At 38.8% G+C, this 25017-nt stretch overlaps 1 protein-coding gene across 1 annotated transcript; it reads left to right on the top strand.

The window, feature by feature from the left end:
* Positions 1–232: 232 nt before the first annotated feature.
* On the top strand, positions 233–13168 carry tnfaip3 (tumor necrosis factor, alpha-induced protein 3). Its single transcript, XM_065249671.2, has 9 exons — positions 233–470; positions 1222–1558; positions 6775–6965; positions 7090–7231; positions 7476–7646; positions 7730–7910; positions 9944–10839; positions 11059–11258; positions 11347–13168. The coding sequence occupies exons 2-9, from the start codon at positions 1252–1254 to the stop codon at positions 11605–11607; spliced, it is 2349 nt and encodes a 782-aa protein (XP_065105743.1). The 5' UTR covers positions 233–470; positions 1222–1251; the 3' UTR covers positions 11608–13168.
* The last annotated feature ends 11849 nt before the right edge of the window (positions 13169–25017 follow it).

Below are 25017 nucleotides of genomic sequence, written 5' to 3'. Positions count from 1 at the left end.
CTCTGTACCTCAGAGGGTGACTAAGAGTCTCTGAATTTCTTGTAATGCTCAATTCATTCTTTACATCGGTTCAATGGAAGTCAATCATATACCGGCGTGTCAATTGCACACATCGGGACTTCCACAATAAGCATCCACCCGAGTATCACTTACGGGCGTGGCGTTAAACCTTACGTCATTAGGACGCACAGAACGTCAGCGTGATACGTCGCTCTCTCCAGCGCCGCCCAGCGGAGCATAGCATACGGAGCGCGTTTATGATGGGTTGTGAAAGTGGAAAGTACCGTATGGAAATCCCCCACTGGCTTTTATGTCTAACAATCGGGCCGCTTCGACTAGATGAAAGGTTTGTTTCTAACACGCGGACTGACATACGCTGGATCCGTGAACGCGCAATGGACGAGCACGATTAAAGTGGACCGAACGAGCATCTTATGGGCTTTGTTGGCGGATACCGACATATTGAACAGGTGAGAGTTGTGTGATTCGTCGTCGCCTCTTAAATATCGCGTCCGCACCGAATCCGTCTTTAATCGAATGAGGTCGATTGTCTCTGGCTTGACCGTATTGTCTCGATATTAAATGGCTCGCACGCGTCTGTACCGACGGACGCGTTGTCGAACGGTGCGCGTTTGACAGCCATTGTTCGCGAAAACGTCACTTATCGGCGATTTGAAACCTTTCAACGGGGAAACGGTCTATTGTTGCCATGGGGACCCGCCGCTTCCGTTCGGCTCTACAGCGTTGTATTGTCTAACCTCTCCTGTCGAGTGAATTACGTAATTCGAGCGTCAGCGACCGACGGTACAGTGTTATCGCACTGTTGCCTATTGTCCGCGCATTGGGCTTTGTGTTTATGAACAGCGAGAAGCGGCTGCTTTGTTTCGCTTACACACACTGTGATAACAGCGACACTGTAGATGATTTAAAGGGAACGCTGTTGTGAGTGAGCTCTCCATACAGTATCTCAAATAAACGCTACCCTTGTTGTAGGTCTTTGTGAAGTCTGAAGCTATATAATACGTGTTCTGATTTGGTTAAACGAATTCATCATGTGGTGCACTGGTAACGTTAAAGATCTTAAAACCTTTCTGTCATCTGACCTTAGGATTGCCCTGTATCATCGTCATGTTTCTTTTAGTTCTTCACCTATAGGGTGATGTGCAAATTCTCAATAACGCTTCTGACAATGGTGCCTCTGTTTCACATCTTCTTTCACAGAGCTAGATTGGTTCTCCACTCCAGAACGCCATGTCTCAGGGCCAGAACTTCCTGCCCAAGTTCCTGTTCGTGAGTAACCTCCTGAAGGCGGTAAAAATCCGAGAGCGGGTTCCCAACGATGTGGTCAAGCCCTCCTCCAGCAGCGGCCTGCTCCATCACCTCCGTAGCATGCACCGCTACACCCTGGAGATGATCCGTATGAGCCAGTTCCCGCAGGCCTTCCGCGAGGTCATCCAGGCGGCCATCTTGGACCGGGCCATGCAGGGCTCGCTGGAACAGGAGAAGCGCTTGAACTGGTGCCGTGAGGTCAAGAAGCTGGTGCCTTTAAGAACGAACGGTAACTATAGCATGTTTCGCTTTTTGTGGTCAAATTAAAGGATTTTCGTAGTCCTGGCAGTGTTGGGTAGCTTTGGAATTATTAATTCTTTAAAAATATGGCAAAAAGATGACAGTAAAATTAGCATTATGGCTCACAGGCTCATTTAGGACCTGTAGGACATTTATTCCTGCATTTTATTTAAAGTACACCATTTTGTTCCCAGAAACGACAAGCAATATTTGTTTTTCTCCCATTATGATCATTCTGTCAAAAGATTACCGACGTCAGTGGTCTGATACACTTGATCAATGCTCAGTCAGATGTTCTAGTGAAATGGTCCATTATGAGCAGTTATAACTAATAACCAGGCTAATTAATTGTCCACTTTTTGCCATTTTGAGATTATTCGTGTTGACTGAAGTCGGTTTACATAAGTATTACTCATCCTTTTTGTCAGATCCAAGACCTAGTGTTGGCAATAGATTAGCATTTTTGTTTTTATTTGAGAACAATTTGTCTTAATAAGTGTTAATTTAGTCATCTCATTTCAGGCATTAAATTGCAATGTGTATGTTTAACACAATATGAGGTGTATCTGTCTATCACTTCAAATAAGTACTTGTTTGCCACGTGAAGGCTTCAGGGCAAATGGGAAAATCCTGGACTGACTGTTTGAATTTTTTTTATATAGGACTTTTGCAGTGTTCCTTCAAAATTATATAGAATATAATGACAACTAATCGTTTGCAGAATAAGTTTTTGTTTACATATAGATGTGTATATTAATTATTTATAACACATTTATGTATATATTTAAGAAATATTTACATGTGTATCTGTATAAAATTTATATTATATATAAATATGAAAACGTAATATATATATACACTTTTTTTCAAAATTGTACATGTATGTTTGTATATTTATATATACATAATTATTATACACACTTATATGATGTAAACAAAAGCTTTTATTCTGCAAATGATTAGTTCCAATTAGTTGTTATGCTGCCCTAGAAATGGTAAATACTTTCATTGGACTATAACATTGATGTTTTTCCATCTTAATTCTTAGACATAATTTGATTGAAGTGTCGGTGGCGTCAGGCACGGATTAACGCACGGGCCTACTGGGCACTTGCCCAGGGCACTGGGCCAGCAGGGGGCCCTATCAAATTTACTGTGTCTGTTATTTTCAAATAAATATTTTAATTCTAATTTTATGTTCTGTAAAATTGTGTTAAATATTGAAGAATAATGTAGGTTTTTTTGCAGTTGCAAAGTATTAACTAGTAAATAAATCAAATAAATAATTTTAATCTATTGCTGCGCTGTTGAGAGAGACATCTAGAGGCGAGTGAAAAGCATTGCGTTATATAAAAGTCACGCGCAGAAGATGGTTACTCAAAAACCAAAACAAAAATGAGTTTAAAACCACAACCAAGTTGATCAGTCATAAAAAAGCACAAAAGGACAGCTTTTCCTCACCCTGCCAGTCAGCAACTGTGAAGGAGAACGTTCATTTTCTCTAATGGCAAGAGTAAAAAACGAACAAATGTGTCAAGGACGTATGAATTCACTGTCTTTAGGAGCTGGACACAAAAAGCTTTTACGCCCGTGGCTAGCGTATGTTTTCAACTGATTCCAATGGAAACTCAGCGTTTTTCAAATAAGCAAGCAGCTAGCGGGTTTTGTCCGCGCTGAAAACCGGCGCTCTGTGTTTATTCCGCACTGAGCGCTGAGAGTTCAAAAATATTCAACTTTGAGTGAAATCTCCGCTCGTCAATGTCAGTTCTCACACGGCCGTCCAATTACAGCGGAGGAGGGGCGGGACATTATCACAGCAACCAACCGGCTTACAGCTGAAGTATCACAAGCTACCAAAGCGCTCGGCTGAAAAACAGCTGGCATTCGGCGTCCTCAAGGCGTTTTCAGCCGCGTTTAAAAGTTTTGTTGTTTCCAGCCCCTAAATGCCTTTGGTGAACGACTGTTACACATGAAATGTAATGAAATGTCTGCTAAATGTAGAAATGTAAAATATTTATGGTCAGAATCTTTTTGATTGAGTATGTTGTACAGTATGTTGTATGTTGACAGATACAGGTAAGAAATAAATAAACCAATTTGTGGTGTGAAAGTACAGAATATTGTGTGCATTCTCTCCCCGTGTATTAGTGCCATTGTTAATCCTGTAAGATGGGGCATACAGGCAGAGGCGAACCGACACTTGAGCCCTGTGCATACAGGTGCAACGCTGTTGCCCAAAAAATTGGTAAAGGGGGCCTTTGAGACATCCATGCCCAGGGCACATCATCGCCATAATCCGTCCCTGGGTGGCGTGGCCACATCACACAGGGCTTACTGTGAGTTCTTTATGACTTTGAGGGCCAGGGTCGCACTGCTCTTGTCTTATGAGTAATGCAGCTGGGGAAACTTCTCTGTACTTGCCATTGTTGCTCCATTGTACTGTTACTATTTACTGTAACTTATTAAGTGTAGGTAAACACCATCTTGATTTCACTCGCTGTATATTCTCATGACGTTTAAGCAAATAGTCAGGCATTTAAAATGTTTCCACAGGAAGTATTTGTAATTTATCTGTCAGGGTAATTTCAGTACTGTTTATTATTGTTTAAGGATAATATATATATAGATCTTGTTGTATCATATACAATAGCCACCTCTCGTTGTGTTTTGGTAAATCTTTGCTTTAGGGATCTGGACAGCACAGATTTGTGAAAAATATTTTTTTCTTTTATGTCACACAGGATTATAAAAGCAAAATAATGAAATGGATGACAATATAATAATCAGTAACTAAAGAGAAGACAGAACTGGTGTAAATGTTATACTATGAATGTAAGATTGGTGTTAACTTAATACATTATACAATTTTTAGATCAACGTGTGCATTACATCACACAAGTATCATACACATTTATGAATTGTAACATTTGAAGTTACATTTGTCTTGTTGTCAGGCCTGTTTTGGTAGCGATATTTCAGAAATTCACCATATTTTTGCTGTCTCAAGGTTACAGCATCCTAGGCTGACATACAGCATGAATTCTGCCCATATTTTCAAATAAGAAGCAATCTTCATTGTTACATTTTAAATTTGGTTAGACAGTATTGTGTTATTTCTCTGATGTTATGTCATTGTGCTTTTAGAAAAGCGTCCTACCTAGAGTTAAACACAAAGTTCTGTTTAAAACTATTAACAAATCCTTTCGCTTTTTTCTCATCTATTTGAATCCGCATGTAGCTGTGTTACAACTGCACAGCAATTCTAAGAATGTAACTTCTGCCTGTGTACTTGTAGTTAGTTTGTATATGACTTGAGTTAATCTAATTGACGTAATGTCAGATATGTGTCAGGTTAAGTTTCAATGGTTTAGGCCAGGGTTCCCCAAATCTTACCCTGGAGGGCCGGAGTACTACAGAGTTTAGGTCCAACCCTAATCAAACTTACCCACCTGTGATTTTCTAGAGATGATGAAGACCTTGATTAGCTTGCTCAGGTGTGTTTGGAGGGGTTGGTGCTAAACTCTGCAGTACTCTGCAGGGTCAGATTTGGGGAACCCTGGTTTAGGCCAAACATTTTAAACAGGTTTAGCTTTGGCTTTGTGTAATTAGATGACAGTAAAGTGAGCCAAATAGACATAGATGATTTTCTCATTCTTTCTTTTTTATTTGAGGAAACTTGTTTGTGTTGTTAAGGATGTGGTTCGGTAAAGTTTCTACATTTCAGCTTTCTGTTTTTACCTGTAGCTCTTCTTTATGTTGATTTTGAGAAGGGCTGAAGAATCCATTGTCTTACGGCTGAATGAATTGGTGCCTTTCAAAAGGATTGTGCAAAGTTGAAAGTTCATGTGGCAATTTTACTCTTGTGCAACAAAACAAAAATGGGCAAATGTGCTCTAATGCCCTGTACAAATAGTTAAAATTTCTTACCCATTTCTTACAGAGCACCCTGAATTTACAAGCTCAAGTCCTTGTGTGTTGGTTGCAGGTGCAGGCCTAAACCATGGCTTGAATAATGACACAAGTTTAAAGAACAGGAACCAGATCATATGTTCAGACTTCCCTTTTTTACTCTTTCCCATAATGAATGTTACTAAAGTCTCGGTTATTATCAGCCCTAGAGATGGCACGAGCGCAGACATTCCTGTACTGCTTTGCCCCTCCTATCTGGAAAGTCCAGACGCATTATATTACGACTCTGGTGTCAAGAGGAGACAAGGGAAAGAAAAAGTTGAAGTGAAGCCCTTACGGCACTTAATCACACAGAAGCACTGGGGGAAATTCCTCTCCGTTGTGTTTCGCAGGCGCCACCACGGCAGCGTGCTCGCACATGCAAATGCACAACGGCGTATGTGCGCGCACATGTTGCACAACATCAGAAAGAACACTGAATCTAGGCCATTGGTACAAGCGCTTGCAGAGCATGGTGTAATGTGGGACTCAAACGCTGAAGTTGTACTTTTCAAATTAGCTTTCTTAACGGCTAAAACTGCGGCGTTATTCATTTACAGAAGTAATGAGAGGTATTTATAACCCGTTTAAAAGTCCCTAGCTGACTTGATGCGTCCACACTGCGTTACAAAGAGTTCATTTCATTGCTTTTGCAGACTGATAGTCATCTTTTAAAATCTACACGGTCGACTGGCTGTAATGGATACCTTAAAGAGCTTTGCACCTCTGTGGAAATCCCCTGTATTGCTTTTATCTCATTCCTAATCTTGCTTCTCAACGATGTCAGCTGAACAACCTTTCGATTTTGCTGTTAAGGTGCAAAGTAAAGATTGTATGTTTGTTGCCATTGTATGATGTACAACAATGTGTTACTAAGGGTGTCTTTGTTATAACAATAACTGGATTGCTTTAAAAACTTCAAACACGTACTGCAGGTTTATCATGCAATGTGGTCTGTTGCCATTTATTGCAAAAGCATGCATACTTTTATGTCCCGAGACTCTTTTTAAAGCTTAAACCAAATCCTAATATGCACTTCTATGGATAACCTCCTAATATAGAGAGCAATATATAGCTCCAGTGGCTCCAATACGAAGAAGTTATCAAATGATCATTAAAAAAAACTTTTATTGTGTGTTGTACAATAATACAGTCAGGTTCTGTCCCACTTTTATATGGATGGTTCACTGGTTTTTGGAAGCGGGCATTGGGACAACTAAAGTGTAATGGATGTGTGTTTGTGTTGTTTTGGTTTAGGTGATGGGAATTGTCTGCTTCATGCAGCCTCACAGTATCTGCTGGGAGTTCAGGACACAGACCTGGTCCTGCGAAAGGCTCTTTACGCGGTGCTGAAAGAAACTGACACTAGTAACTTCAGAATGAGATTTCAGACTGAGCTGCTTCACTCTCAAGAGTTCACCCAGACTGGCCTTCGATACAGCACTTTGGTAAACACATGTACCCTCACAACCATCATACACACGCTCTCTTATTCATGTGTGTGACAAATGAAACTTTATATGTTGTAATATAGGTAGAACTTACTTTGATTTTTCGTTTTTGTTTTCTCAGAACTGGGAGGAGGAATGGGTAAAGATTGTTGAAATGGCTTCTCCTGTGTCCAGCAGTAACGGCCTACAGTTTGACTCTTTAGAGGACATTCACATCTTTGTTCTCTCGAATATTCTACGGAGGCCAATTATTGTTATCGCAGGTACATGCGGAATTGTGTTTAATAAAAAAATTCAAAACGTTAAATATGTAGTTGTGTGTCAAGCACCAAACTTTCATACAAGTAATGAAAAACTTGAGATAAAATCCACAATTCGTCATGGGTGTATATTAACTAAAGAAAAAATGACATTTAAGATGATCGTATTGTGTTATGAGTATAATATCCCATCTTTGCTTCCAGGCCAAATATAAATTGACAATTTGGTTTAATTTCATTTCAACAGACCAAGTACTTAGGAGTATGAAGTCTGGTTCCTCTTTTTCACCGCTCAATGTTGGAGGTATATATCTGCCTTTACACTGGCCTCCAGGAGAGTGCTACAAATATCCCGTAGTGCTCGGCTACGACTCGCAGCACTTTGCACCCTTGATCACCATCAAAGACAGCGGCCCAGGTATGGCAGACACTCCTGTACTCCTTTCACAGGTTTATAAGGCTGATGAATTTGAAAAGTGATTTTTGTTTGTGTCGCGTCAGAAATCCGTGCGGTGCCGTTGATAAACCCTGGCAGAGGAGGGTTTGAAGAACTTCGAGTGCACTTCCTCACAGAAAAAGAGCAACAACAGAAGGACAAGTTGCTAAAGGACTATCTAATGCTTATAGAGATCCCTGTTATTGGGCTGGGCTACGATCCCACCCAGATCATCACTGCAGCCAGGTATGTACGAAAAATATGAGCGTTTCACTTGACATTATAATCGCTTTACGGCTAATTCAAGATGATATTTACATTTAATGCCCTTTTAAAAGGTTTTTGGGGCACTATTTTTGCCAACCACACAACGTTTGCTAATGTGGTGGTTGATATGACCAATGGGAATCTTTAGGTTGGTTTGGGCAAGTTTTGCTCTAAAACACAAACTGTTATAAAGGTGATGTCTTTTCATAAATGTGTTTCTGTTGAGTAAGGCAAACCTGGTCGCTCTTAGGACACTTGGATGTAATAGTGTTTACGCTGTGAATGATTACTGCATTGACGCATAAAAACAAATAATTGATTATTAACAATGCAAAGACTTTTTTACATCTTTAGGACGTGAAGCACTCAATTAACATGTTAAAAAACATTGCGTCTCTACTTGCATTATCAAAAGGCACAGAGAGTAGCTGGAGTTGTAATGCGGTGCTTTGACAAGAAGGACAGAAAGAAAGAAAGTGTGAAGGAGACAGACTTACTCATGCAGTAATATACAAAAATTGAGGGAGCGATGCATTGTGATATTGGATTAAATCAAATTGTTGATATAAGCTTCACTGACGAGATGCACTTGACAATCCTATGCAATATATTACCCAGCCCTACTATGCCGCCCACCAGATGGGGCTCTGAGGCGCACCAGTGGGACGTGGGCAACCGGTTAAGAATCACTGTTTTAGATCAGTGCTTCCCAATCCTGGTCCTCGAGGACCCCCTTCCAAAAAGTTTTAGATGTCTCCTTATTTAACACACCTGATTTAACTCATCAGCTTGTTAGGGAAACGTGTTTACCATTTTGGAAGGAGGCTGATTGGTTGAATGAGGTGTTTTAAATTAGGAAACATCTCAAACTTTTTGGAGGTGGGTCCTTGAGGACCAGGATTGGGAAGCACTGCTATAGAGCACCTGTGGGAGTATCAGGGCTTAAAAACGAAAAAAATTATCAATCGTTTCACTCCGAGCAGAATCGATATTTTAACGTTTCCGTTTTTGCGTTCCTCATTGAACATTTACGTTCCGAAAACGGTTTACTTAGAAAAAATACCGGTTAATAACGTTATTTTAATTCAGGCTATACTTTAACAAATGCATGCATCCAGACTAATTTTCACACAAAAATAATAACATAACACATGATATAACTAAACTTCAACATTTCATTAATTGTTAAAACCACAAAAGAAATACCTGCATTCATTTTAAGTATAAACAGCTGAAAAAACGACCCGTTTTCAACCATGTCTTTTTCTGGTTGAACCCGCAGCATACTCTGCTGGATGTTTATGTTAAATGTGCCTCTGTAAGTTACCTCAGTGATTCCCGGCTACTGTTCTTCTCCCCCACATCCTTCAATATTGCAGACAGACTTGTTAAGACAGCTTGTCGTAAGAAAAATAATAACGAAAAGGAATTTCTTGGTGGCGACCCATCTAAAAAGTTATTGACAGTGGTATAAGTCCCCTGGCTTTTTTGAGTTATAGTTTGCATCTTCATATTTCCAAGCAAGTTTTAACTTAAACATACCTCTGAACATTTGATGGGTAGCTTTGTGGTTATTTAAGACAAATGCTATCGGGCCGGAGACTCGATGACTGCTGCGCGGGCATTTCACTCACGCTATGTGTCAAAGTCACTCACGCTTGATGCGTCAAAGTCACATGTTGTACTGTTCAAATCATGATTGGTCACTGATAAGTACAATATTAAAGAAAACGATAAAATAACGTTATTAACCGGTTAATGGTAATTTTAAATAAACGTTTCTGTTCAGAACGATTAAAATTGATTTTGTTTTCGTTTTCGTTTTTGTTCCTGTTAAAATTTCGTTCGTTTCCGGTTTTCGTTTTCGTTCCTTGAACCGGTTCAGAGCCCTGGGGAGTATTGGATTAAAGAATATGCAAAACTCTGTAGGTGTTACCCTGTATGATCTCAGTGCCTAAAAGTTAAAATGTCCAGTGTGTCTCGTTTTTAACCTCAAATCTTTCTTCCATCAGATTAGATGAAGGCAATCTGCCTGAGGACATGAACCTGATGGAAGACTACCTACAGCTGGTCAACCACGAGTACAAGCGCTGGCAAGAGGATAAGGATTCTTTATGGGCACCCCAATCCCAGCGTCCCCCTCCCTTCTCCGTGTCCCAGCTGTCTCTCATTGAGATTCGTTGTGCCACGCCCCGCTGTACCTTCTACGTGTCGGTGGACACTCAGCCACACTGTCACGAGTGCTTCGAAAAGCGCCAGGCCGGCAGGAAGCCAGAGGCCGTCTCCGCCTCGAATCAGACCTCATCCTCGGACCAGGAGAACAGGGGACGGCTGGAGCGCTCCGTGCTGCCCAGTCCCCGTTCTGCACCCCCCACGGCCCCCAGCCTAAGCCTTTACAGCGAGACTCACGCCATGAAGTGCAAGACGCCTGGTTGCTTGTTTACGCTCAGCGTAGAGCACGACGGCCTGTGCGAACGGTGCTTTAACGCGAGACAAAACAGACCGGCAGCCAACGGGCCATCGCAAGGCCCCTCTCACGGCTGGTGTCACGGACAGTGGGCGTCAGGTGGCCGTGAACGAGAGAAGGAAAGGGAAGGAGAGCGAGAGAGCGACACGGAGAGGTGTGTCATGTGTCGACAGGAAGTCTTTAGGATATTTAATGGTCTCTGCCCATCCTGCATGCAGAGGACTGCCACTTCTGAGAGGGGTGACACCCAGCAGCAGGAGTCAAGAACGGAGGGCTCGGTGTGGGCACTGCATAGGGAGGCAGAACGTACCGGCACCACCAACCACACCTGGCGGACACCTGCCGCCCGGCAATGTAAACGCTCTGGCTGCCAGTTCTTTGGGACGGCAGAGAAGCTGGGATTCTGCACTATATGTTATCTAGACTACCAGACCAATCATCGTAAGTAAAACTCTTCCACAGTCGGTCACACGAAATTGTTTTAGTGTGATACTCTTGCACAAATATGAAATTCACATTTATAACACCACAAATAAGTATGAAGGTTATTTCCTGTACAATTTGAATGTATTATTTGTGAAGATGTTTTCTGGTGAGAGAGCATTATAACAGACATAAATCAAGGTGTTGACCAGACATGTTTTTCCTTCCTTTGTGCAGAAGCCACCCCCGCTATTGTCCAGCCCAGGCACACATCTGAGGCAGGTTTCCAGAACTGTCCGCGGTGCCGGGGTCAAGGCTGTGGCGCCGAGGGAAAGGCCATGCTAGAGGGTTATTGCAACAAGTGCTTTGTGAAGGAGCAGAGCGCTAGACTCAACCAAGCCGCTAGCAGGGGTTCTCATTCGCCACCTCTCGTCACAGTAAGCGCTTTTATGGGCTGCTTTTTAAACCATCAAAGTATTGTCAAAGTTTTGCCAAAGTAACGCAATCTCCGTTGTTTCCATCCAGCGGGCCTCGAAACCCCGGCCGCCCCCGGTGCTGAACCAGGCGCAGTGTCGGCGTAGCGGTTGCAAGAACCTCTCTCCAGGCTGCACTGACCTCTGCCCCGACTGTCTCAGCCGTGGCCAGCGAGAGGGTCGACGTGCCCAGGCACCCAAAGAGAAGAGCAAACAGCGCTGCAAGACGCAGGGCTGCGACCACTACGCCAATCAAGAGAAGCAAGGCTACTGCAATGAATGTGACCACTTTAAACAGGTTTACCGAGGGTGACCGTTGCGAAACGGACAGTCGGTCGCACGCTAGCCGGCATACCGATGAACGCTCTTGCAAGGAACATTTTCGTCCAGAATTCCCCACCTGTCCCGGTGGTGACCTCTCAAGAAACACTTTACGGTCATTTGTATCATGTGTACAGGACAAATGTGGGACGTTAGTATAAAGAAACTAAAAACGTGCAGTGGCACATCGGGTCACACCTATGGCATCTGTTGTTTGTGTTGAACAGGGTAATAAATTGCAAACAATTGCAACGAAAAAGCGAGGAAAACGTACTATAATAATTAATGCCTTCAGATATAAGTGATTTAGACCACCAAGAGAATTGACCAAAGTTCATTTACTGAAAGAACGATCCGTCCGATAAAAATCGCCACTGTGGACTGCAGTATGCCGACAGGCCTTTTGGAAGTACAGGAATAAAGACGAACAGGGTACGCGGAGGCCACCGAAGGACAGCGTTTGATAGTTTATTCATACAATGTAGGTTAAGTGCCAATGAGAGCTCGCCAAGCAGAGCTCGGATTTCATTTACTGCTGCGCCATTTGATGTTTGCGAGCAGTACAGATTTGTTGCCTTTCAGAATGTTTTTGTTTAGCATTGATCACTTTCATGAGTCCTTCTTTCTCTCGAAACTATTTTTCACTTTTGCTTGCCTTCATATGACTTGGTCCGTTCTATTGAACGGATACATGTTTATCCTGTGGCCGAAAAATTCCTTAAGTGCAATGAAAACCGAGTTACTTGACACCTTCCCAACCTCTCGCGCCGATCGAATTAAGCTGAAGGGCATCGCTGTGTCGACTGAAGTAGCTCTGACGAGTAGGAGATGACTAAAGTCCCCATCTGAATGAATAACCAAACAGAAATTTAATAGGAACACACCCAATGTTAAAACTTCCCTGTTTGCTGTTCTTGACCAGCCACATTTTTTGGTTGCACTACTCTCCTGTGAAACACACAACAACGCCTCAGTCTATTCTTTGCATACATTTAGTATGCACAAACTGACATTCTCTATTTGAATATTGCTGCAGTATCCGCACAGATGTTAAAAATACTTCTTGTTAGCTCCTGTGGCATATGGTTTATAAAGAACTGTCTGTGTTACACATTCCCATATTTGAAGTCCAATATCGTGCAAGTGCATTTAGCTTTGTCTGCTTGAGAAATAGATTCACGTGGGCCCATACACAGATGTGCTTCAAAAAATTGCAATCGTCTCATAAAATACAAGAGATTTTGCTCTTTGGCTACTGGATCTGTCGAGTCAGATCGTCACAAAATTGCACAATACTTCATATAAGCTGCTCCGGAATTAGGAAAGGTACTTCTGACTTACAGTACATAGTGTGACATTCCAGTTATAGACAATAGAGGAATTATAGGTGACGGTAGACATTTTGTGCAACCTTTCAAATAGAGTTATTGTATGAAAAGCCTTGTTTTTTTGTTTTGTTTGGTATTTATTCACAGCAAATATTATCTGTAATGTGTTTCAAGAATTATTTATATGTCGTCCAGAAATAAATTATTTTTAATAGAAAATGTGAACCAGCCTTCTGTGTCTGTTTTTGTACTTTAAATTGGGTTAGTAGCTACTTATAGCAAGACAATTTAGTGCTTTAAATCAGTAAAACGCAGTGGTTTTGCTATTGGTTGCCATATCTGTCACCATTACGCTTGCTATGTACGTTACCATGGTTTTGTGATTTCCGGGTGGCTGCGGCATGTGGTCATCTAGATGTTATTTGAGATATGGGAACCGAAAAGAAACATGTGATCTAAAAGGCCGGTCTGTGGGTTAAACCGCGGGGCAACGCATGTTACTGATAGAAACGGCCTAAATAAACACAACTTGAGAGAAAAAAAGGTCAAAATCTGCCAGTACTGAAAAAATGCAGTCCAAAGTTAAAAAAGGCACCTGTCCAAACCAGCACCTTTAGGATTGGTGTTGGATACACCCAACAATATATTGATAAATGAACAAACACCCATTGACTTTCACTGTGTGCTTCCCATCATTTACAAAAATATCTTCACCATAATAAAGTAACTCGTAAACGTTTAATTTTTGGGTAAGCTATTTCTTTAACAGTATTAAAAGTTGAGAAACTTTGAGAGTAGGTCACTTCTTGTTGTCTTTGTCAAACCTGTGATTATTACATCTGTTTACAGTAAATTTGGAAAGTGCTTAAAATGTTGCGTCGAGCCGAAGAGAATTCTGTGCCGTTAAAACTGAGCTGATCCGTCACACAGGAAGTTTTGTGGTTATGAGTTATTACAGTGACCATCGTTGTACCTTTTTGGCTTTTTTTTACTTCAGTGCTCTTTCTAATAATGTGCTTTTAAAAAAAGGCCAAATGGTTTCAGTATTGTCGCAGTGCTTTTAAAGTAGGCAACCCCCTGAACTGACTCACTGCTGGAAGGAAAGAAAGAGTGTCAGAGAGGGAGGGGATTTGATGTGGGGAAGAGGTGACATTTCAGTGATGCGGAGGACGGGACCGCGGTGCTGTGGGTGGAAAGTTAACGCACAACCTGTGGTGGAGCGCTCTGAAAATAGATGTTATGCAAAGCGACACATCAGCCCTTAAATGTGAAGCCTACACAACTCTGATTCTCTCTCAAAACATAACGCCTTTTTGCTTTAGCTCTAATGTAATGAACCAACCAAAATTATGCACCAAATCTTGTTGGCCAACAAAACAACACATGGAAAACATATAGGACACACATTTTCATATAAATGTTCTTTCTATTAAACAAAACCTTAATTGTAGATGTATAGTAGTTGATTCATATCATAACTGTAATACAATTTTGTAGCACGCCATCTTTCAGTGCATTCTGGATCATGACACAAACTTCCGTAGGCTATTTACAATAGTTTGTTACTCATACTCTTTTCCCGTATTCCCAGTAGGTGAAAAATGAAACATTTTGTGTGTGCTTGAGTTATAACAAAACTAAAAGTCCAAGCCAGGAAAGGCAATAAAGACTACCTGACAAATACTCTTACAGTATAGTCACTGATAAATAGTTAACATTCTTATGTGCTGGAATGGTGAGGGAATTCCAAGTGTGTTTATTTTGGCAGTGTGTTTGACTCGATCCCATATGAGTCATTTTTGTAAGTGAGGAAAACTTCCAAAGATGACCTGTCACTTCAGGTGCATTCCAGAAAACTTTCCTGAAGGCCGTAGGTTGAGACTGTCAAAATGACAGAACACCTTTTTTATAAGAGCTTTAAACTTACAATACATAATTATATTAAAATTTTGTGGATATGTATTAGGTGTAAAGGAACAATACATTAAGGGTCAGTTCCTAGTCCCAGACTAACTTAAATGTTAGTGTTGTCTTGATTGAAAACAACTTGTGAGTATATCAGTGCGAGTGTTGTGTCTCAAGATGCACACCAGTAATGTTTATTTATAAATTATGCTTTTAAAAATGACTTTAATATCCCAGTTTAACTAAGGCCTAGTCCTGATTTAAGATTATCCCTTTCCGAGAAGCCACCTCTTAAATTATTTTGTTACTAAACCAATCATTAGTATATTTTAGCCACAAATAAAGTTTTTTTTTTAAATGTAACCATCAACTTCCATAGTATTTGTTTTTCCTGCTATGGAAGTCAATGGGTATTGTCTGGTAATTGTGTGGTTACCATCATTTATCAAAATCTTTTGTGTTCAACAGTTAACAGAAACTGATACAGGTTTCAAGCAATAAGTAAATAATGACAAAATGAAAAACTTTTGGTATTTTCCAAACAAAGCATCTTCAAGATGTTGCCGATTTTAGCGAACAAAACTGAAAGTTGGTCACGTGCCTTGAGGGCAATACTAGGAATAGGTATAATTTGCATGATTACGTCATGATTTTGATTTCATGCGCTGACTCATTCTCTAAGACAGATCTATAGGATGAGTCCCGTAAATTTGATCACAGTTTAGTTTTGATTTAAGCAGGCCCACAAAAGTTCAGGGGGTTGCCCCCAGTAAAACTACAGGGTTAAGTTTGAGTGATGTTTAAGTGAAGTGAATCAAGATGAAGTGGGGGTGTAAACTCTGAAGAAGCTATAGGAAACATTTATGCTTCAAGGGGAAATCACTTTTTCAGGTGCTTTTTTTGGTAACTTTTCAGTAAATTACTATTTTGACTCATGATTTTTTTTAAAAACACTCTACCCATTATGCTAAAATATTAGACGATGTTCAAAATGCAACAATGGCAAACGCTTTAAGTTAAATTTATTAATGGCTGTTGTTGGTAATGCTTACAGCTGTTTCATTGTTTTGCCATGTATTTAGAGCCGACCAGATATTTAATAACCCACTGAATGATTTTCTATTCAACCTTAAAAAATACATTTTCTTAAGTGTGTCTACATTAAATGACTTTAGCTCTGTGCTCTTAATGCTCTTTTCAGTCTCATATATTATCTGCCTATCTTTAAAAGTCCACTCTTTCTCAATCTTAGTATCCTATTTGTCTGAACAGGATGTGGTTGTACAATTTATTGTTGAAATGAAACATCACAGTTTGTGGAGGAACTTGTTTACGAATAGATATCACAGATCAAAGTCATCAAGCAAAGGCCACCATTAACTAGAGCTTAAAATTAAACTTAAAAATCTTTTATTTTTAAAAATGTTTTTTTTTTTGTAGTACAATATGTAAGGGAATGACATCCTTATCTGAACAATCAGCACAGATTTACAGTTCAACAGCATTTTTAGAGCCATCATTCTTCCATATATACTGATTTATTTATAATGATCAATTTACTTCAATTTACTAAATGGTGTACTATAAGTTTATAAACTAATCATTTATGTTAGAGATTTGTTGTTTTATTTTACCACTTATTGTGCCTTCTCTTTAATACGTTGAATTTAAAAAGAGAGTTTGCATGCTTTGCACTTTTGTGTGTATTTAAAGAAACTTGCTTGTCTGCTGGCATAAATAAAGGGGAAATAAAAGTGGACACATAAAGGAAGGAAATGGCCCATGTAAGAAGTATATGCCACACTTACATAAATATATTTCAAATGAATCATCTTTAGGCAACAGTCTATAGTACTGGGGATGTTTGTAAAGTGATGTGCTTCCATCTTGTGGCCAGTCACTATAAAACTAAACTATGTTGTTTTGAGACAGTTTTGGAAAATGTTTTTGCGTCTTCAGTATAATGTGTGGAAAAATAAAAATATTCTTGCCTGATGATGGTTGCCATTAAATTATACATGTGAGCCAATGATAGATTTGTGGTTGCAGTGTTTTCATGACAAGTACTACTTATAATGTTTATTTTTGTAAGGCAAATTAAGTTTGACGATCTTTATTGGTAAAACTATTATGTTTGAGATATTTATTAAATATTAAAGATATTAGATATAAACAATTATAGCCTTTAGCGTGTAGGATTAAATACATTAAATAAATAAATATAATGAAAACTGTTTCAGTTTAACCACTGCATTGTGCCCCTCTTATGTGATTTCAAACACACGTAGCCTACAGCTGTTAACAAAGATGAACAGATGTCCCATCAAAAAAATAAAGTATTACTGTGTAACCGAAAACTTTCCGCCTTTGACTGAATATTTTCGAGCAGTAAAAAATCTGAAAGCCAAGCGTCATTTGACAGATTACTCGATTACACTGACAACTTGTTAATGTAATTCCCAGCCCTGTCCAGTTGGTGGCAATTAAGTGCGTATTTTCTTATTGCAGTGTGCAGACTGATCTAGATGTTCCGCGAGAGAGCGATTTTAAAGGCCCCGTTCTTTTTGTGTTTTTGAAGCTTTGATTGTGTTTACCGTGAGCAATATAACACGTGTTCATGTTTTATGTGTAATAAAACGCTGTAATTTTTCCACACAGTTTACTTATCTCTATACAGTTGTTCTCACTGTCCTAAAAACAGGCTGATGTCTTCCTTGTTCTGTGAAGTCCCTCCTTCAGAAATACGTATCGAGTTTTGATTGTGTAGTTTGTTTAGTGTGTTGTGATTCGACCGGGTGTGCCTCATAAGCCCTGAAAAGTGAAGCCTCTGGCTCTTTGATCGCCCCCTGGTGGCTGGCTGCAGTACAAGTCATAAACCCCGCCCTCTCCATTCTAACGAATGGGACTCTGCTCTAAATCAAAAAAATATTTATACTTCCAATAAAAGTTTCCAAAATATGGTTTTGGTCCTTTCAGGTAGTTGATATCACGCTGATGTTCAAGTGTTCATTATTGCGGTAAGTTTCATTTTAGCTTGCTAGCTTGCAATTTGATGCTATAGAAACAGGGCGTGTAGTTATGATTGGTGTGGTTGAATATGCTTTATGCCCAGCTGCACTACTTCCTGAACTTCAGCCAGCGCCTTGTTTCCTGTCTGCCATTATTGGACAAACTGATTAATCCAGGTGTGTCTGATTATTGTTGTTGTGATTACTGAGGTCAGGCACACCTGGACTAATCAGTTTGTCCAATAATGGCAGACAGGAAACAAGGAGCTGGCTGAAGTTCAGGAAGTAGTGCAGCTGGGCATAAAGCCTATTGGTCGCGCGAGCGTTTGGGCGGAAGTTTGATACAGCGGCTCCGCCTCTGGCTCCACGGACGATTCCCTCTGCGCATGCCTTGGCTCCAAACTGACGTTTTTACGTAACATTGCGGCGACCATGGTCGGACATTTTTGGCTTCAATTCATACAATGGTGGAAGGTGACGTCGCGTCATCCATCTTTTTTTTAACAGTCTATGGATTCGACAGCAGCTTAGCTGCCGACTGATGTATTCCCGTGGGCGGAGTTTAGTCAAAAAACTGTTCTAGTGACGTCATTAATGCAGGAAGTAGAGGGCTGTAATCCAAACCGGCTGTTCGCTACCGGCTGTTCGGGTACCTTCATCTGTGTGCTTAACATTCATTTATCAAAAACTTAAAGGAACAGTAAGTAGGATTTACCCCCATCTAGTGGTGAAACGAACAGTGCTCTCTAGCACCTTGCTTTTCCAAATGCGTGTTGCAACTACAGTAGCCGTTATGTAATCACTGATCTCCTTGTCGGTCTCAGCTGTTTCACGTGTTCTGAATGAAAACGCTTTGTGGAAACGCGTAGTGCTTTTTGTCCCTCTCTGCTGTTATAGTTTATACGGCGGACCGACATGGAAGCCTCCTTGGACTTACCCGTTCAATGTAAAGTAAAGAGAAGAAATTCTAAGCATAAAAAAGAAAAGTCAGATCACTGGCAGAGGTCATTTGACACCAATGAGGACATATTTATGAATATAGACATTGATGGTGATTAATAAAACCCTTAAAATCCTATTTACAGTTCCTTTAATATTTAATATAAATAATATTTGTTTTTCCTATAAAAGTCAGTGGTTACAATCAGCTGTGTGCTTATCATAATTTATCAACATATCTTCTTTTGTGTTAATCAGTCAATCCGGATCAAGATGATATACAGTGTCATACAGAAGGTCATTTGAGTTTAGTTCAATTCAAATTTTTACACGTTTGTTGATAATTTAGTCGCAATAGTATGCTGTAATGTGATTTGCTTAAATTTGCCTGTTCAGGCACAAAGATCACGTGTTTTTATTGCCTCATTTGTCACCAAAAACAAACATTTATTCATCTGCTTCATTTGATGTTGAATATGTAAAAATAACAAATTTGTAGTTAAAATAACATAAAAATGTTTGGAATGAAATCTACATATTTTTGTTTTGAATATTATATGTTCATTATTCTAAATGAACACGTTATTGAGTAAATTTAAAGGAATATTCCATTTTCTTAAAAGAAAAATCCACATAATTTACTCACCACAATGTCATCCAAAATGTTGATGTCTTTCTTTGTTCAGTCGAGAAGAAATTATGTTTTTTGAGTAAAACATTGCAGGATTTTTCTCATTTTAATGGACTTTAATAGACACCAACAATTGACACTTAATTCAACACTTAACAGTTTTTTTCAACGGAGTTTCAAAGGACTATAAACGATCCCAAACGAGGCATAAGGGTCTTATCTAGCAAAACGATTGTCATTTTTGACAAGAAAAATAACAAATATACACTTTTTAAGCACAACCTTTCGTTTAGGTCCGGTCCAGCGCGACCTAACGTAAATGCGTAGTGCCGTAGAAAGGTCACGTGTTACATATATATAAAACGCACATTTGCGGACCATTTTAAACAATAAACTGATACAAAGACATTAATTAGTATCAGTTAACATACAACAACGTAGGAACGGTCCTCTTTCACGACATTTGTAAACACTGGGGCGTTTCGCGTTCGTCCTCTGTGACCTCTTGACGTCATGACGTATTGCGTCGGGTCACGCTAGCGCATGACGACCGGATCTTAACGAGAAGTTGTGAAAAAAAAATTAACGAGAAGTTGTGCTTTAAAAGTGGATATTTCTTATTTTTATTGTCAAAAATGACAATCGTTTTGCTAGATAAGACCCTTATGCCTCGTTTGGGATCGTTTAGAGTCCTTTGAAACTCCGTTGAAAAAACTGTTAAGTGTTGAGTTAAGTGTTAAGTGGTGGTGTCCATTAAAGTCCATTAAAATGAGAAAAATCCTGCAATGTTTTCCTCAAAAAACATTATTTCTTCTCGACTGATCAAAGAAAGACATCAACATTTTGGATGACATGGTGGTGAGTAAATTATCTGGATTTTTCTTTTAAGAAAATGGAATATTCCTTTAACTTAAATTTTGTCATGTCTAATCCACTTGAATTTGTAAGAAGGAAGTTAACATAATAATTTTGTTTGAAACTACATCAATTATTTTTGTAGACATAACTATCTTGGCAGCAAATTTGTGCCACCCCCAAACCCCGCCTATAATGTGTGTTATTTCACTCAATGATTAATAACTATGCCAGTACTGAGTCTTTTCTTACTTGCTCATTATATAATTATAAATATGTAAAAAAAAAAATCTGTTCCCATAATTAAATTTAGTAGATATAGCATAATATTTTTGGTATTTAATTAACTAAATTAAACTTTTAGGTAATTTTAAATGATTAAATAAAAAATAAGCCTTAAATAGTACTTTAAAAAGTTTGGTAACAATATTACACATAGGGGCGGTTTTCTTTCGTGGACAGGGTATAGATTAATCCAGGACTAGTTCATAGTAATATTAGGACATTTAAGTAGTTTTTACAAATACACCTTACAATAAAAAAATACTGTTGTGTAGTGATCGGCGATTTCGAAGCCCGCTTCATGAGGCTTCGAAACATTTACGAATCTTTTGTTTCGAATCATTGGTTCGGAGCTTGTTTCAAACTGGCCAAAGCCACGTGATTGTAGCAAACGAGGCTTCACCACGTCATAACTGTTTCGAAATGTTTCGAAAATCCGACGATTCACCACTAGGGGTAGTTGACAGACCTGCCAACCTGTACGCATTTTGCGTAGCAGGTACTCATTTTGACCTCAAAGTACGGTGGTACGATTTGTCACTCTAAACTACGCAAAAACCTGATGACGCCCTTTGCCGCGCGAAGTACTCAAAAGAAGCAACAGAAAAAAGAAAAATATGTCCAATCATAGCACTGGGCTCATCCACCACATAGAAAGTGGGGATGATTGACAAGTCTTATGGCCAATCAGTAACAAGAGTCTGCTATCGATGGAATCACAAAATCCAGCGTGATGATCTCCTTCCTCCACCCGCAGTTTCTGACCATCTTTTTCAACGGAGAGTCAAGACGTCTGACCCGCTAAGGTAAACTGGTCAGGGTGGATGTGCAAATAATGAAATAATGCATTAGCTTAATCCTTTGAAGTCGACTGTCGCGCGGGCTCCGTTTCATAACGTGCACTTGACCGCAAGATGCGCTAACATTACTTCTGATTTGTAAATGAGCATCATTTATAATTGAGCGCTTACGAAAAAGTACCATGATTTTACCATGGGGAGAGCATCCAGTTATAGTCAAATAAAAACGTAAAGTTCACTCTCAGTGAAGGGAATCCACCTGACATCCGAATGAAGCGGATTAAATGCGTTCTGAAATAACGCGCTCTTGATAATTGTCAATAAAATAAAACGTCATATACAAACCACATCAAATAAAGTTTTATAAATGGAGAATATCTCGTGTCTCGAGCGCCCACGTGATAGGTGCTTATGCCGTACTGTACTGCACTGTAAACAAAGCTACAATAAATTACAGACAGACACAGTTAACAGCACTACTGTCACAGTTATGGTTGAATGTAAAGCAGTGTTAACTCTAAAATACTGACTTAAAGGTATAGTTAACTTAAAACATGTAATTCAGTCATAGTTTACATAACAGAACAGACCATCCAAACATTTATGAGTTTCTTTATTGTGTGATACACAAGTTATTTTAAAGAGTGTTGATAACCACAGTGTCTGGTCCCCACTTCATTGTATTTTTTGCTAGTCAGGGAAAAACAACAATGTTTTTCTCAATTTGTGTTGTGTGTGTTTCACTCAAGAAAGAAATCATGAAGGTTAGACACAATATGAGGTTGAGTAAATGATAACAGAATGTCATTTGTGGGTTAACCATCTCCCACTATTTAACAGTAATATCACTTTTAACAGTGTTTGTGCAGACATGCTAAACTTTGGAGAATACAGTATTTAACATTAATAATGTTATTAATCACCATGTAAGGCAAATTTAGTTAAACATGATTTTATTTACATTTATAATTATTTTTAAAGCAGATTATGGCAGGATGGGGAAAAAAGTGAGTGCAATGTGCAGCATGTTACCTTGAAAGTTACCAAAAGGTGTGTGTGCGTGCATGTGCATGTGTTAAATTATATGTTAAAAACCCGTGTTCTGTCCTTTCGGCCGATGCTACTGTACTCAAAAAAAATTTCCAAGGTTGGCAGGTCTGAGTTGATCACAAATGACCAGTGTAGGTGAACTCGGGTCAGTTTTATTGTAAAAGTTTATAAAACATTCGATCCTTCTGACTAATAACACTACCATTTTGTCTACTTTTTGTTAATAGACAGATTTAATGACAAAAAATGTGCATAATTAAAAAGGGAGTTCGTTTTAATTGTTTGTTTGCCATAAATAAAACTAAGAACACAGAATACACTTTTAATTATGTCTTAATTAAATTAAATCATTTATTTTTTTAAAAACCTATTTTTAAAACAATCTATTATTTTGTAAACAAAAAAGTGTAAAATGTTTGAACAGATCTTTCTGCTTTTACACTATTTTGACCAGCAGGTGTCGCCAGCGTGTATGGTGTTTCGAACGCTTCGAAAAACTGAATCAATTTACGGAGCATTATTTACACAGTAAAAATAAATATCATTGTATGTTCAGCATTCTTCGTCACATAAATGCAGCATTTTCCGCTTACAAGTCAGCCATATTTTATTGGTTGCCCCAAAAACATCTGAACTGGGGATCTGCAATTTTTCTGGCAATAAAGTGAATTGAAAGTGACAGGACTGCCAAATATGTTGCTAATACAAATATTGCAATGTGAAACCTTAAAGGTTGTGGGTTTGATTCCTTCATACTAATGAAAAGTAAACCTTGAATGCAGAATAAGTTTGGGATGGGAATTATCTATTGATCAGCAGACAGAGGCAGTGTTCAGAAACCTGCCATTAGTTTTGGCTCTAGCAGGACATAAATAACACATAGTTTAGTTACAGGGAAGTTACTGTTTTGAAAACGTCTTTGTTTCTATGGTAGAAGTACTTAACTTTGAGCGGCTTATTGCTTTCATGACACATTTCCATGATAAATGTCAAAAACAACAACAAGTCATTTATAGTTTTAATTTTAAGGCTGTCGAGCCACAATAGCAATATGCAGAGCATTGTACTGTAAGAGTATTTTTAAAACCTGTGAGGTATATGACAAACATTCAGACTTATGGTCTCAGTTTTTTTAATGTGTTTACTCATCTAAACCTCAGTTTACACAAACGTGTACCAGATGTTTGTTGAAAAGACCTCATATTGTACGAGTTAAATAGGTGTAATAGAGCAGGAGATGGGTTTCTCTGGGCGTGTTCATCCCACTCTATTTATGGGTACACATTACAGCACTGACAAACACATGCAGTTTTGGTGTAAACTTTAAATCAGCAGGTATTTCCTATGCTAAGAGTTAAAAGCATTCTCTGATATTTTCAGGGCAGTGTGTCAATTATATTTACAAGTTTTAATGTCAATATGTTAAAGCATTGTAAAGATATACATTTACTTCCAATGATTCATTAAAGAAAACGTTGTCTTTTGTAGGATATATGGTGTAACAAAGTGTTGGCCCCTTCCTGATGTTTTTTTTTTTTTGCATGTTTGTCACACTTTAATGTTTCAGATCATCAAACTCATATAAATATTAATCAAAGATAACACAAGTAAACACAACATACAGTTTTTATTAGGGAAAACAAAATCCAAACACACATGGGCCTGTGTGAAAAAGTGTTTGTCCCCTACTGGTTGGGCCACCCTTAGCAGCAACAACTGATATCAAGTGTTTGTGATAACTTGCAGGGAGTCTGGTACAGCACTGTGGAGGAATTTTGGCCTACTCATCTTTGCAGAAGTGTTCAACCATTTAAAGTTTCATTTTCACACATGCATTATCCAATTGCCATCGATGCCACATATCAAGTAAAAGGAATCATTTACATTTAGGGGAAGCACAGTTTTATCTATATGGAAACCCAAGCGATAATAAGGGAAGCCAAATAAAGTTGCCAGAGACTGCTGAAGCATCTGTGCCAGGCATTATTATTACAGTTTTTCTCGACTGAATAAACACAAAAACTGGTTTCTGTAGTGTACAAAAACCAATACTCTTATGTCATTCACAAACACACACATTTAACATAAAAGCAAACACAATTCATCTGTTTCCACACACATGCTTCAATATTCAAAACTCATTCTGTAAAAACATACACAAAAGTTGTCAAATAAATCATTCATCGCACTATAAGTTCATGAAGCGAACGCAAGCTCTCAATATAATTAACTCAATTCATCACAAGCTAAACTCAAAAAGCACACCTTTCTCCAGGTGAAAACACTACTAAAGAGTCAATATATATATATATATATATATATATATATATATATATATATATATAAAATAGAGTCAATATATACATTTTTCTCATGCTGCCTGGAAAGAGCAAGCATTATTTGTAATGTTGATGAGACACCTGAGACGAGATGCTGATGCTGAGTAACCATTTAATGTCTTTGTTAACAAAGCTTTTGAAAGTCTCTTCCTTACATGTTTTGCAAGTGTGACATTTCAAATGTCAAATGGCTTTTGTCCAAAACAGTACAGTATTGCTTTATCCAATGATGTAAGAGGTATTTATTACAGTACTGTTTTGCTTT

The sequence above is a fragment of the Paramisgurnus dabryanus genome, chromosome 20, assembly GCF_030506205.2.
Source record: "Paramisgurnus dabryanus chromosome 20, PD_genome_1.1, whole genome shotgun sequence".
NCBI classification, from domain to species: domain Eukaryota; kingdom Metazoa; phylum Chordata; class Actinopteri; order Cypriniformes; family Cobitidae; genus Paramisgurnus; species Paramisgurnus dabryanus.
Note: the sequence above shows the minus strand (reverse complement) of the source record. Positions and strands in the feature narration are given on the sequence as shown.

Excerpts from the sequence above, each read along its gene's own strand:
- tnfaip3 (XM_065249671.2), top strand. The coding sequence starts at position 1,252 with ATGTCTCAGGGCCAGAACTTCCTGCCCAAGTTCCTGTTCGTGAGTAAC. Across the intron at positions 7,232-7,475 it reads GCCAATTATTGTTATCGCAG|ACCAAGTACTTAGGAGTATG; the intron begins GTACATGCGGAA and ends TCATTTCAACAG. Across the intron at positions 7,911-9,943 it reads CAGATCATCACTGCAGCCAG|ATTAGATGAAGGCAATCTGC; the intron begins GTATGTACGAAA and ends TTCTTCCATCAG.